The sequence below is a fragment of the Lingula anatina genome, chromosome 1 (genome assembly GCF_051362555.1).
Source record: "Lingula anatina isolate TDL-2025a chromosome 1, LinAna3.0, whole genome shotgun sequence".
NCBI classification, from domain to species: Eukaryota; Metazoa; Brachiopoda; class Lingulata; order Lingulida; family Lingulidae; genus Lingula; species Lingula anatina.
This window is the reverse complement of record NC_141767.1, coordinates 60,796,540-60,809,650: the sequence shown is the minus strand read 5'-3', so window position 1 is coordinate 60,809,650 and position 13,111 is coordinate 60,796,540. Positions and strand designations below refer to the sequence as shown.

Below are 13,111 nucleotides of genomic sequence, written 5' to 3'. Positions count from 1 at the left end.
TATTCTAAAAAATTAGGCCTCCTACGCCTCATATTATAGAAATATGAATGGACTTAAATTCGATCCTTGTATGGAGGCTTCAAACATGACATTTAAAGGTACTTGACAGAATTAGAATGTTATACTTTTATTTTTCTTTAGACATAGACGAGTGTGAGGATCCGTCCAACTGTCAGTTTGGTACCTGTATTAACAAACAAGGCAGCTATACTTGCCAGTGTCCACCTGACTTTGAACTCATTCCATCTGGTAAAGGCTGTGTTGGTAAGTTTGAGCAACCAATGGAACTTACATTTATGACTCCTGAGGTTTTTTTTTTTTAAATAAATTATGTAATGCAAAAAATAACTAGGGCTTTATTATTCATAATTTAATGAAAGCTTAAAAAATGGCACCGCCATAAAACAGACTTGTAATTCAGTCAATTTAGAGAGTACCATCTCGACAGATATTTGGATGCTTTGTACTTTACATAACTAGGATTTATATCATTTTACTGTTATGTTGGCAGCTTATGCAAAACATGTTGGTCCCAATTTCACTTAAGTTATTTGATGTGTTAACTTACTAAATGTAACCCCCTCCTTCCCTGTCTACCATAAAAGTATTGACAGCCAGCCTAGACAAAAACAAATATTACTTTTAACTTGAATTTTCTTTTATTTTAGACAAAAGGATAGGGATCTGTTACATGGACATATCATACCGTGGTGACTTTGGTCGTATATCCTGTGAGAGAGAAATGCAAACACGTGTGGGGAAGGCAACGTGTTGTTGTTCAGCAGGGCGTGGCTGGGCAGCAGGACCAGGGGCTTGTGAACCCTGTCCCTCCAATGCCACCAGGGAGTACCAGGAGCTCTGTCCTGGAGGACCTGGCTTCATACCCAATAAACTCTCTCTCATTGCGGAAGGTAGGGGTTTTCATTGTTGAAATCATCATGTTTTGTGAAACATTTTTTTTTCTTATTTTGTAAATGTTAGTAAATTTTAGCAGGTTAATAATGGAATAACTGAATTGCTTTATATTTTTGAGCTTACATGTACATTCAAGGCAAATACTATTATAATACGAAAATGTGAAAGTTGATATTTAAAAAGGCATGTTTTACATTAGTATTTGTTTATTTGTTTATTATGTACTTTTGATATAACTTATATTATAAGAAGCATTGCATTTTTGTAAGCTATACAGTCACGCATTTAAATTACTATGCTAATAACAATTTGTGAACCAATAAATTTTCTCTCAGTTTTTGTATTAATGATTATAAAAATTTTTGCTTATAAATTTTACTTAGATATTGATGAGTGCAAAGAAACCCCAGATATCTGTAAATCTGGAAAGTGTGAGAACACATTTGGCAGCTACAAGTGTGTCTGCCCCTCTGGATATAAATACAACTACCAACAGAAACAGTGTATTGGTAAGGCAGTTTTTATTTATATGTGCTGTTTATTATTTGATATAAAATGTTTTTTCAGTATTACAGGCAGCCAATTTTTTGCTGTTTTTTTAATAATAAAATTACAATTCTGTGATTCAATAAGGAATACTTTTATTAGTGCTGAAACAGGTGTTTTGTAACCCTTTTAATTCATATTGTTAATATACATTCATGTGAGCTTTTGTCTGGTGATATCAGTTAGTTTTATTTTTAATATAAGTTATGTCTGGTATGAACACTTTTTCTTTTAATGGATTTGAAAATGTCATGGTTTTCTATTTCAGATGTGAATGAGTGTGAGCTCAGTCTGGCAGTCTGTGGTGTAGGGACTTGTGTAAACACGGATGGAAACTACACCTGTATTTGCCCACCTGGACACATGCTCATGCACCATGGCAGAGACTGTATGGGTAAGAGCAGCTTTGGATGTGATGACTTTATGAATGATTTATAAAAGAATGAGTTACTCAAACAGTATAAGAACTAATTAAAGTACATCTTAATTTTTTTGAGGGAGGGGGGGTGTTAAGATGATAATACATGTGCAGCGTAGATTAACTAGAATGTGGAAACAGTTGCTGTGAACATGCGACTCTGTATTTTTGGTTTTCATAGATCTAAACTATAGATAACGTGCAGTGAAGGTATGGAGGGATTAATGAACTGCCCTTTTGGTTGGTAAAAAGTCTGCCCTTGAATTGAAGTTTGATCTTGAATCTATGCCTGTACTGAATCACATATTGGTTTCATGGTAATTTTTTTTTTAGGCTACAGGCCTGTAGATACATCAAAAACATTTACATCCAAACCATTGATATTCATGCACATATTTATGGCTCTTTTTTTACAGACATGAGACATGGTAACTGCTACCTGCAGGTCTTCAACTCCACCACACCACCATACAATTATGTCTGTGACAACCCTCTGTCTGTGAACCTCACCAGGAAAGTGTGTTGTTGCTCAGTGGGACAGGCCTGGGGATCTCCATGTGAGGCATGTCCAAGAGCCAATACAGGTAACCCATATGTATATCACTTAGTTTTGCTTTGTGACAATTTTTCAGTCAAAGCCTACATCATTTACTATGTTATACGCTTAAACCTTTCAATAATTTCCACCAAAATACATTATTTACTATTACAAATATGGTGTGTCTCAGTGTCAAGTTATCATGCCTTAATCACGTACTGTTATTCTCTACAGAGGCCTATTTCCGCCTATGCCCTGGCCCTGGTACTGAGATAGACATGACAGGCATGCCCTCAGACATCAATGAGTGTGCCACCATCCCAAACCTCTGTCTCAATGGACGCTGTATAGACACCATTGGAAGCTTCCGCTGCGAGTGTGATGCTGGATACAGATATGATCCTAGTCTACACATCTGTCAAGGTAAACTGAGGATAGAAGTCACTTATTCCCTGGATTATTGGGTGGGAATGGTCAGAGCATCAGGATTTTGTGGGGTTCCAAATTATTTCATATTTCAGGAGGATGTATTTTTGATAAAAAATTACGCAAAACTCATCATATGTGTCAAAGATAATAATACTTAACATAGGTTAAATTTTTATGTACAATTTTAATGTATCTTTTTCACAGAACACTGATGAATTTTTAATTATTTCTTTCCAGATATAAATGAATGTCTTATGAATATTTAATTATTTCCTTCCAGATATAAATGAATGTCTAGAGGGCCCATCTCCTTGTGTTGGAAATGCTCAATGTGTTAATGTTCCTGGCAGTTTTACTTGCATGTGCCCAGCTGGATACAAGCTTTCTCCCAATGAAAGGACATGCATAGGTGAAACATTTTGCATACAAAATAAAGGGAAAATAGATAGCCTGTAAAATATAACCTATGTAAAAACCTGGTTCACTGTCAAAATTGCTGCAGCTTGAACTGTACCATTTGTGTGAAACATTCATTGTGAACATTTGGAAAAAAGAATTGCAAAAAACTTTAGCCACTGTAAAATCACATAAAGCTCTTTTGTTTTGTTTTCGTATTTTATAATATAACCTCTGTGCTATTTTCAGATGTTGATGAGTGTAAGGAGCTGACTGGCACCTGCATGAATGGAGGCTGTCACAACTTGATTGGCAGTTTTAACTGTATCTGCAGACCAGGCTTTAGACTGTCACCAAGCAGAGATGTTTGCTTAGGTAAGGGGTGCTAAGAATGGGGAAGTTACTGAATTATGTGTTAAGTGTTGTAATACAAATATGTTTCATTGTAAAGTCAAGAAACGAGTTTGGGTTACTGTTTTATTATTTTCTGCTCCAGTCCTAACATATACTTTATGTGAAAAAAGAAAGCTTATGCCCCCCTTCCCAATTATCTCAAATTGTCAGTACCTAGTTAAATCCAAACATTAAAAGATCTTAGGCAAAATATATACTTAAAAACATGTACATTCATTCATGTGTGCATGTATCTGTGACTGCATGCCATTGTTTGCTATTTTATTTGATCAAGCTAGGATTTTTTTCCAGATGTGGATGAGTGTGCCACCATGCCAAATGCCTGTAGGAATGGTACCTGCAGGAACACCAAGGGGTCTTATGAATGCTCTTGCTTTGAAGGATTTGCTTTGACAGATAACAATGATTGTTTTGGTATTTACCTTTTTACTATCTTTCCTGTAATTTACTTCACATCTTTTTATTGTTATGATAATAATTTTATTTTGAAAGGAAGAGAATTCTTTAAGTTCCATATGTTGAATTGAGGTAGAAAATTGATGGCAAAATGGATTTGTTTCCAACATTATTAATTCTCAAATGCTACAGGCAATCTACATAAAGGTATTTGTTTGAATCATCACAATGGCCATGCATTATTTTTTAAATGAACTTTCAGATATTGATGAATGTAGAAACCAGTTTGGTATATGTCAGAATGGCAGATGTAGGAACAACATTGGTAGCTTTGAATGTGTTTGTCAGAATGGGTATACAACTACTGATGATGGACAGAACTGTAGGGGTAAATATGATATTTTTATTTCTATTTTTAAAAATACAATTATTGGATTTTTTTATAACAGATCAGTGAATTGCAGTACATTAAATAAGATTGTCAGAAAATTTATGCCTAGAATTAAAGAACATGTAAAAAAGAAATATTTTTTGATGAGTTTTTAAAGAAGAATAAAAAAATAGATAAAATTAATAGATAGATTAATAGATAGATTGAGATGAAACAAATGTCAGAACTTTTTAAGGACATTTCTGCTACATGTGCAGCATTGACTTTTAGAAAAACTTTTAACATAGACCATATCTCAGTCAAAAGAGTAACTTTGTTTTCTGCTGACATACAATTCAGTTAGAGGTCTTTATTTTAGACATCAATGAGTGTGTGGAGGTGCCAGGCATGTGTCGCAATGGTCAGTGTCAGAATATAGAGGGGTCATTCCAATGTACATGTCCAGATGGGTTCCAACTGTCCATCAATGGGGATGAGTGCATAGGTGAGAGGACAGAATATATAATTAACCTGAAGACAGTGATGGTAACCCCCTCCCCCACTTGCTGCTGGCACAAACCTGTTTATTAGAGATCTATCCATAGATGTATTAAGTCTGTTATTCATAACCCATACCTTTCAGTGTCTATTGCCTTGTGGGTGTGGGTGTATATATAAAGTTAAACAGACATTTTGCTTTAAATCTTTTGTGTTGTTCTTCTTAGTGAGTGAATATGTAGGTAACGTAACAATGTTTCTAAAGAGAAGATCAGTGCATGGTTCATAACAAGCGAGGCTTTCACGGCTATTTGTCAGTTTCTAAAATATTTGCAGGTAAGCTTTAAATATGCATTCCTACTGTTGTCATTACAGATGTGAATGAGTGCACCAGTATTCCAGGCATCTGTGTCCTAGGACAGTGTAGGAACACTATTGGAAGTTTTGTATGCACCTGTCCCCCTGGTTACATACTCACCAACAGTGGCAGAAACTGTAAAGGTAAGGAAAAGAGGAGGTTAAGATATTTCAGGACAACTCATTTTCAAAACACATGGAATGGTATAGGATATGATCAACTTACCTTGAATTGGAAATCAATTTTTAGATTATTAGTATTTTAGTCTTCAGTTCCTGAAATACATTGTTTTGAATTAAATAGCGGGCTCTGAAAATGTCTTTATAATATATTAATGCAAAGATAAAAGATCTGTTTATTGAACATATTTGTAGAAAACAAAGGGTATTTATGTATTTGTACTTTAATGTATAGTATATATGAAAAGAATACTTTTTCTTTCAGATATGCGCACTGGCAACTGTTTTGATCGGTTTGTGAGTGGCAGTTGTTTAAATCCCAGAGCAATGAATATGACACAAGATATTTGCTGTTGCTCAGATGGAGCGGCTTGGCAGGCAGCCAGGGGAGGGATATGTGAAGTGTGCCCAAGGAAAGGAGAAGGTGAGGTGTAGACCTTGAAATAAAGACTTAAATTGCAGCATTGTTGTAAATTAAAAAAAAAAAAAATTGAAGGACCTTTTAGTCTATTGTAGACTAACTACTGAGTACTATGTTAATTATTTTATTCATGGTTAAACTGGCATAAAAGGAAGATCTTGATAAAAAGATTTAGTATGGAAAAACAATTTAACAACGCTTTTAAATTTTTTTGATAGCTGCCTTTGAATTGCTGTGTCCAGAAGGAATGGGATTTGTGAAAAGTATAACAGGCATGAAAGGTAAGGCAACCTTATAAATGAAAATGTGCCCATGAGGTAGCCAAATAAATTTTGAAAAAAAAAAAAAAAAAACTGGAAGTTAACATAATAAAAGTAGTTATATCAAATGAAACTTTTATGGACAGATAGTGTGTCTGGACACACAGCTATCATCTTCATCTGTTGTTGGGTATCTGTCACTTGCATTTTCCTTGAACATATATAATGCTGTAACCATTTCCTTTTATTTTCACAAGTTTATACATTGTATCAGTGAAATTGAGGAAGATTTTGGGCTAGTAAAAATTCCAACAGATTGCCCTGGGTAATATGGTAATTTAAATCTGATACCCTGAGTACCCTTAAGTTTGATTGTTATTATTGGGTTGACTAAATAAAGCTTTGCTTTCCTTCAGATATTGATGAGTGCGTCATGAAAACCAACAGTTGTATCAATGGTCGCTGCATCAACACTGATGGTGCCTATAGGTGTGAGTGTGAGGAAGGCTACAAACTAGACAGCAGTGGAGTGAGATGTGTTGGTATGTACTGATTTGCTGTTTTCTTTTATCAGGAGTGATAATCTGACCTGTTTTCAATACTTTTCTGCAGCTTCATAATGCTCTAAAATTGATGCTCCTGGAAAAACTGTGCAATCCCTATCTTTGACTTATCAAATAGTTGATTTATAATAATACCATCACATATTAAACATTTTCATGAAACTTCTGCTTGGCACATGTTCCAGTTTCAGGATGGTCAGCTATTCTTGACAAAGGAAATATCAGCAATATGTGCATTTGTTAAACCTGGGTTTAGAAACTTTGACTCCTTTCATGTGTGCCATTTTTTACGTAGGTGGAATTCAGAGAAGGGTGAGTTTTCTCTTTCTTTTTTAGTTTCCATCCCTGAATACCCTCTTAACAACCATTAACCTGTCTTCTATTTCAGATGTTGATGACTGCATTGAGGTGCCAGGGATATGTGGGGAGGGCAGCTGTACCAACTTGGTTGGAGGGTTTGAGTGTACCTGCAGACCAGGCTATGAACCTGGACCTAGAGGAATATGTGTTGGTAAGTTGGAATTCAGTGGTGTTAAATGGTACTGTTTTCACAAATTAAGAATGAACAAAAATTGGCAGTTATGATGTTAGAAAAAATATAATTACATTTTTAATGCTCATATTTTTCAGTTAGTTTTATTTGGTTTCATTTATGTTTACAGACATCAATGAATGCAAGCTTAAAGACGACTTCTGTGCATTCCGTTGCCAGAACATTCCAGGCTCTTTTAGATGTATCTGCCCTAAGGGATATCAGCTCGCGGAAGATGGCAGACACTGTGAAGGTAAAACACATTGAAAATGCATATTTGTTTGAAATTAATTGATCATATAAGTATAGCTAGCTCATATAGCAAATAACTGTTATTCTGTCAAATCAGTTTTCCACACAAAAGATCACTTTGAAAAATGAACAGTTACACAAGTGAAATTTTGGTAACATCTTATTTCAGATGTGGATGAATGCCAGACCCCAGCCAATGACTGCAAGTTTGCCTGCAAGAATCTTGTGGGATCATTTATGTGTATCTGCCCTGAAGGCTATAGACAAGTGGGCATAACTGATGAATGCAGGGGTGAGAAAAAATTAAAAGAAATTAATTGTATAATAAAAAGAAATGGATAATTTACATAGATTTGTTAATATACAAATGGTGTGTTACAGATCACAGTTTAATCTTCACCCTCATATACTTTGAAGTGTAGGTGATTTAAGACTTTATTTGTTTGCTCGTGTTGCAGATTGGATTTGCAAATTTAACTAACAGATTCAGCTATATATTTATTATTTTACTACAAATATCATTTTACCCCAACTCCTATATTTGTTGGTCAGATGTTGATGAATGTAGAGAGCAGATAGGAGTATGTGGACAGGGAAGATGTTATAATACACCTGGTAGCTACCGCTGTGATTGCTTCCAAGGATTCAAACTCAGCACAGACGGAAAGACATGTATTGGTAAGGGTTGATATTCTGATTATCCGTTATCGAGTTATGCCTATGCCCTTGGCATTTTTATTGAAAATTCATTCTTTTTGCATGTTTCAATTCATAGTAATAACATTTTTTTCAAAATATTTTGTAGACTGGTTGAAATAATTATGTTGTAATGCAAGAAATATTTCACTTTGAATAGGTTTGTATGGGTAAATAACAAAGCAGATGGTGGACTGATGAGACCAGTTTCTTGTCCCATTTTCATAATAATCAAGAAGTTAAAATTTAAGATCACTTGTTTTAAATAAACCCAATTGTGGCCATTTTCATAATAGTAAAAAAATTGACATTTTAGATCACCTTGTTATGAGGTTCATACTGAGTCATTTAATTTTCAGATCAATTTGATTAAAATAAAATGAATAAAATTGAAATAAATTAGAATTAGTTGTGTGGATCACATTGGGTTAGTAAATTAATAAAGCCAATTACTATAATATCTTCAGACTGCTCAGGTTATACTGATCACACATAATTTTTGTTTTACAGACACACGTGAGGACTTCTGTTACACTCAGATCATAAATGGACGTTGTACTGGTCAGCGGTCAGAGCTGGGAAAAGTGACCATGTACCGCTGTTGCTGTGCTAGAGGTGCTGCTTGGGGAAGAGAATGCCAGAGATGTCCTCAAGCTGGGACAGGTAAGTACATAAAACTAGATACAAATTACTGAAAATGTAGGATTTCCTGCTTTTAATGTAGAAAACAAAGTTAAGAAAGTTGCTTGAGATTGTAGAATGTTAAGAAATAAGTGGAGGAGGTTTGAAGGATACAAGTTTCCTTGTACAAAAGCTTTCTCTGTTCTCATTCCTAAAATAAAAGGTGTTATAGTATTAATAATTATAAGGCAACCCCAATATGTTTACTCTTTACAGTCATCATTTTTGAAGGTAGTTTGTAAAAGATTTTCAGATTATGTGAAAACATATTCGTGTGTGTTTATTGGTTCTTGTCTAATACTTTCAGCTGCTTTCAAACAAATGTGCCCATTTGGCCCTGGATACACTCCAGATGGCAAGGGTAGGGTACACTTCTTAGATATTACTTCTGATACTCCATTTGCATTCACTCTACAATAGTTTTAGTAAACTAGTTGAAACTTCTAATTGGGTATATTAAAATTTTTAATATTACAGAACTATGTTATGTTATGTTACACCATTTTGTTGTGAACATGGAAGAAGATTTTGTGAACATGGATAACATTGAGTACAAAGGAAGAAGGCCTATATAAATTGGGTTCATTATTGTTGTTGAGTGGTAACTTTTGGACTTATATTTTAGATATTGATGAATGCTTGTCCATGCCTCAAGCCTGTAGACATGGTCGCTGTCTTAACACTCTGGGCTCATATAGATGTGTATGTGACAAAGGATGGAAGGTTTCAGACAGTGGAAATGCCTGTGAAGGTAAAAATAATACTTAACTTCTTTATGATAACAGAGATTAAATGCCTTATTTATGGAGAAATTGTGATCAGAATCAGTTTTTTTTTTTGCAAGGTTTTATTGGAATGAAAGGCAAAAGAAAATATATAAATTCCACTTTTGATTTCATGTTTACATTGTAATCAAACGTTATTGATTATTACAAACATTATTGATTGACTTTATGCAATATTACATGAGATCATTGATTATGAAGAAAAATGTTTATGCCTCCTAAATTTTTGTAACTTTTTAAAGAACATTAAGAGCTGTATTTCACTTCAAGACAATGCTCAGATAGCCACCAAAATATTATACAATGTATTCAATCAATGCAAGTGATTTACAGAGATGTTTTTTTTTTCTTATTTAGATTTGAATGAGTGTACATTAGACAATCCCCCCTGTGAACACAACTGCCAGAACCTGATAGGTAGCTACAAATGTTCCTGTCCCAGAGGATTTATCCTCAACCCAGATGGCAGGACTTGCAGAGGTATGAACTACCAAGGGGCTTTCTGTTGTAATTTTATATAACATTTAAATGCCTTAATATGATGATAAAAGCTCAGTTTATGAATTATTTTCACAGTTCCCATCTGTTTTAAACTTAATTGTAACATGCTGTTAAATTTGCTTCAACAATTAAATTTTGCATCTGTATGTATTAATATACCATTTCCGTTCATTTTATAGTAACAAAATGTGCTTGTATCAGTCAAGCAAGAAATACAATACATTAATAAATTGGTCGTGTATCTTTTCAAAGTGTTTGTATTGTTATATTTATTGTTATTTTTTGTTGTTGTAGATTTGGATGAGTGTGCCACCCTGCGTCACAACTGTCCCATATCAAGCCAGTGTGTCAACACCCCAGGCAGCTTCCAGTGTACATGTGGGCCAGGGTACAGGCAGATTGGGCTGAACTGTCTTGGTAAGTCAGCACTGAATAAAACATTTCAAAAGGAAAGAAGTGTGATGATTGAAAAAGATATTCCATTGGTTTGACATTCAGACCGTAGTCATATTTTAATGAACGTATTTATACCTAATAATCATATGTTTGTTTGAGATTGCCACTAGTAGTGTAATACATATTTTTGAACAGAATAACACTTTTTCAGACATTGATGAATGCCGTGAAAACCCAACCCTTTGTTCCCTTGGGCGGTGCCAGAACACCCCAGGCAGCTACAAGTGCTTCTGTGACCGGGGCTACACTCTCAGCCCAGATGGAAACATATGCATGGGTAGGTAAAATATTCTGCATAAGTCTTGCAGTTTTAGAGATGTTTTTGACCAAATCTTCCATTTATTGCATGTGGACTGTTTATTTTGATTGGTATTTTAATTGGAATTGTATTTTTTAAAAGGTCTCAGTTTTTAGTAAAAAAAAAAATGAGATTTGTTTCCTAAAACGTTTGGCAGTCACTGACAAGTCTTGTTCAGGGTTTTAAAATTTAATAAAACTTTGTTATATGAGTTATTGGCCTTTTCTAGGACTTAAAATTGGTCTTGAAACATGTTTTACTTCTCACAAAGTTTTAAAAATTGATAAATTCAACATCTTTGATGCTTTGTTGTAGATGAAGATGAGTGCAAGCAGCGTAATATATGTGGCAGTGTTGCTGAATGTCTGAATACCATGGGCAGTTACCAGTGCACTTGTCCACAAGGCATGAGATATGAACCTCAGAGCAGAACATGCCTGCAAGGTAAATGAACCCATTTATTGGATAGTAATCTTTGTATACCCAGCACACTTGATAACACCAAACCAATCTAACAAGATGTCACATAAACCATACTCATGAATTTAAAGGTTGAACTCTTATTAAAACTTTGAATTTATTCCATCTTTTCCAAATAGGTAAATGCACATGATGACCAATGTTGTTTGTATTATATCTGCAGGATATTCTTACGTCACATTATATATAAAAGAATCCCAAGTTTCACCAAAATCTTTATTAAATATTTTATAACATAGGCTTTGGTCCAGATGGAACTGGTCCAGATGGTATTGGTCCTGGTGGTATTGGTCCTAGTGGAATCCGCCCGGGATATGGATGTGGAACCCCTTGTTTATTCTCTTGCATTCAATTAAGCGTAGGACCAACATGTGGATGCCCCTCAGGATATCAGCTAGTTGGACAGGGGTAAGTACTGCATAAATACATGCGACACCACATTACTGCAAACATTGTTACCTAATTTTTTTTTCATTTTTTAAGATATTAACAAAAAACTGACTTAATGAGTATGAGGCATGTGAGTAACACACTATGAGTACATTACCCCATGTTTATAAGTTCCTTTCATTTGAATAATGCACTGATAACATGGATTTCCAATGTTATCATTGAAGTGATTGACTGGACTAAAAGAACAATATAAGACTCAATACCTCAAAGGCACCCGGGATTAACCTGGGAAGAATGCAAAATAATAGAATCTATCCAGTTGAGGGCACTTAAAATTATATTTCATGAGTTTCCATACAAAGCAAAGCTTGTTTTTTGAAACGAGCAACAAAACATTCTTTGCAATAATAATAAACGACAGAGACAAGCTGAATTACAGATTAACCAGCAAACCACACAGAAAACTAAGGCATAGCCAGTCAAATTTTAGTGTACCATGATTCAGAACCAAATGTTTGTAAAATGACTTTATCCCTTTTTCCTTATCAAACTTTTAATAGTCTGTGTTTTATTTTGGAACTCATCTTGTTCTTTATTGTATATCTTTTATTTTATTCCCTTTGCTTTTATCAAACTTTTAGAGGTCTGTGCTTTAATTATTTTTGAACTCATTTTGGTCTTATTGTATGTGGCTTATTAGATGTAAATATTTTAATCTTTATTTATTTTTTCAAATGAATGCAAGATAACAAACTAAAATGAGTAAATGATTTTTTTCTAGCCACTGTGTGTCTGCAGGGGGACCCTCTGAGTACGAGCAGCTTGCAAACAAATATCCCCAGGGAGTGAACCTACCCCATGTCCCAAGTTCCCGTGACCATACACTGCCAGCTGGAGAGGGCTGTTATGAATGTGATACATTACCAGATGAGCCACCAGGTGGCGTTCCACTGTACAGAGGCCGGCCAGCCAGGGCAAGACACCTCAGGAACAAACGCTCAGTGGACAGCTTCCTAAAGGCTGTTGGGATGAAGGTAAATACCAGTACAGCCAAAGTCTTTGATTTTCAAGCACCAGATCTGTGTAGTAAGGGCAACAATATTAGTATGAATACATTATGGATCCTAAGATGTCATTAAGTGTGCACGTTATGGGTATCCTTGGCCTCCCTCATAAAAAATGAGCTCTAATCTCCAGTATATTGACTTTGAATTAACCCCGTTCTTTTTCATTTTTTTTTTTCAAAACGACCCCCCCACCCCCAAATTTCAAATCCACTGGAAACCCAGCTTAGAGTAATAGAAAAGATATTAGATAAGCTGCCTCACATACCTGA

The 13,111-nt window shown here is 34.8% G+C and overlaps 1 protein-coding gene across 2 annotated transcripts in view; it reads left to right on the top strand.

The window, feature by feature from the left end:
- LOC106171081 (fibrillin-2) overlaps positions 1-13,111 on the top strand; it is a 50,489-nt gene that overhangs the window by 35,242 nt on the left and 2,136 nt on the right. For both annotated transcript variants that reach the window (XM_087014608.1, XM_087014612.1), the window contains 28 exons: positions 142-264; positions 669-911; positions 1,299-1,424; positions 1,730-1,855; positions 2,296-2,463; positions 2,652-2,840; positions 3,127-3,255; positions 3,492-3,617; positions 3,948-4,070; positions 4,315-4,440; positions 4,802-4,927; positions 5,296-5,421; positions 5,723-5,881; positions 6,097-6,159; positions 6,555-6,680; positions 7,090-7,212; positions 7,364-7,486; positions 7,655-7,777; positions 8,038-8,163; positions 8,692-8,844; positions 9,170-9,223; positions 9,488-9,613; positions 10,005-10,127; positions 10,443-10,565; positions 10,756-10,881; positions 11,218-11,346; positions 11,622-11,790; positions 12,557-12,809. In XM_087014608.1, the coding sequence (XP_086870734.1) occupies positions 142-264; positions 669-911; positions 1,299-1,424; positions 1,730-1,855; positions 2,296-2,463; positions 2,652-2,840; positions 3,127-3,255; positions 3,492-3,617; positions 3,948-4,070; positions 4,315-4,440; positions 4,802-4,927; positions 5,296-5,421; positions 5,723-5,881; positions 6,097-6,159; positions 6,555-6,680; positions 7,090-7,212; positions 7,364-7,486; positions 7,655-7,777; positions 8,038-8,163; positions 8,692-8,844; positions 9,170-9,223; positions 9,488-9,613; positions 10,005-10,127; positions 10,443-10,565; positions 10,756-10,881; positions 11,218-11,346; positions 11,622-11,790; positions 12,557-12,809 (3,830 nt within the window). The remainder of the gene's footprint in view (positions 1-141; positions 265-668; positions 912-1,298; positions 1,425-1,729; positions 1,856-2,295; positions 2,464-2,651; positions 2,841-3,126; positions 3,256-3,491; positions 3,618-3,947; positions 4,071-4,314; positions 4,441-4,801; positions 4,928-5,295; positions 5,422-5,722; positions 5,882-6,096; positions 6,160-6,554; positions 6,681-7,089; positions 7,213-7,363; positions 7,487-7,654; positions 7,778-8,037; positions 8,164-8,691; positions 8,845-9,169; positions 9,224-9,487; positions 9,614-10,004; positions 10,128-10,442; positions 10,566-10,755; positions 10,882-11,217; positions 11,347-11,621; positions 11,791-12,556; positions 12,810-13,111) is intronic.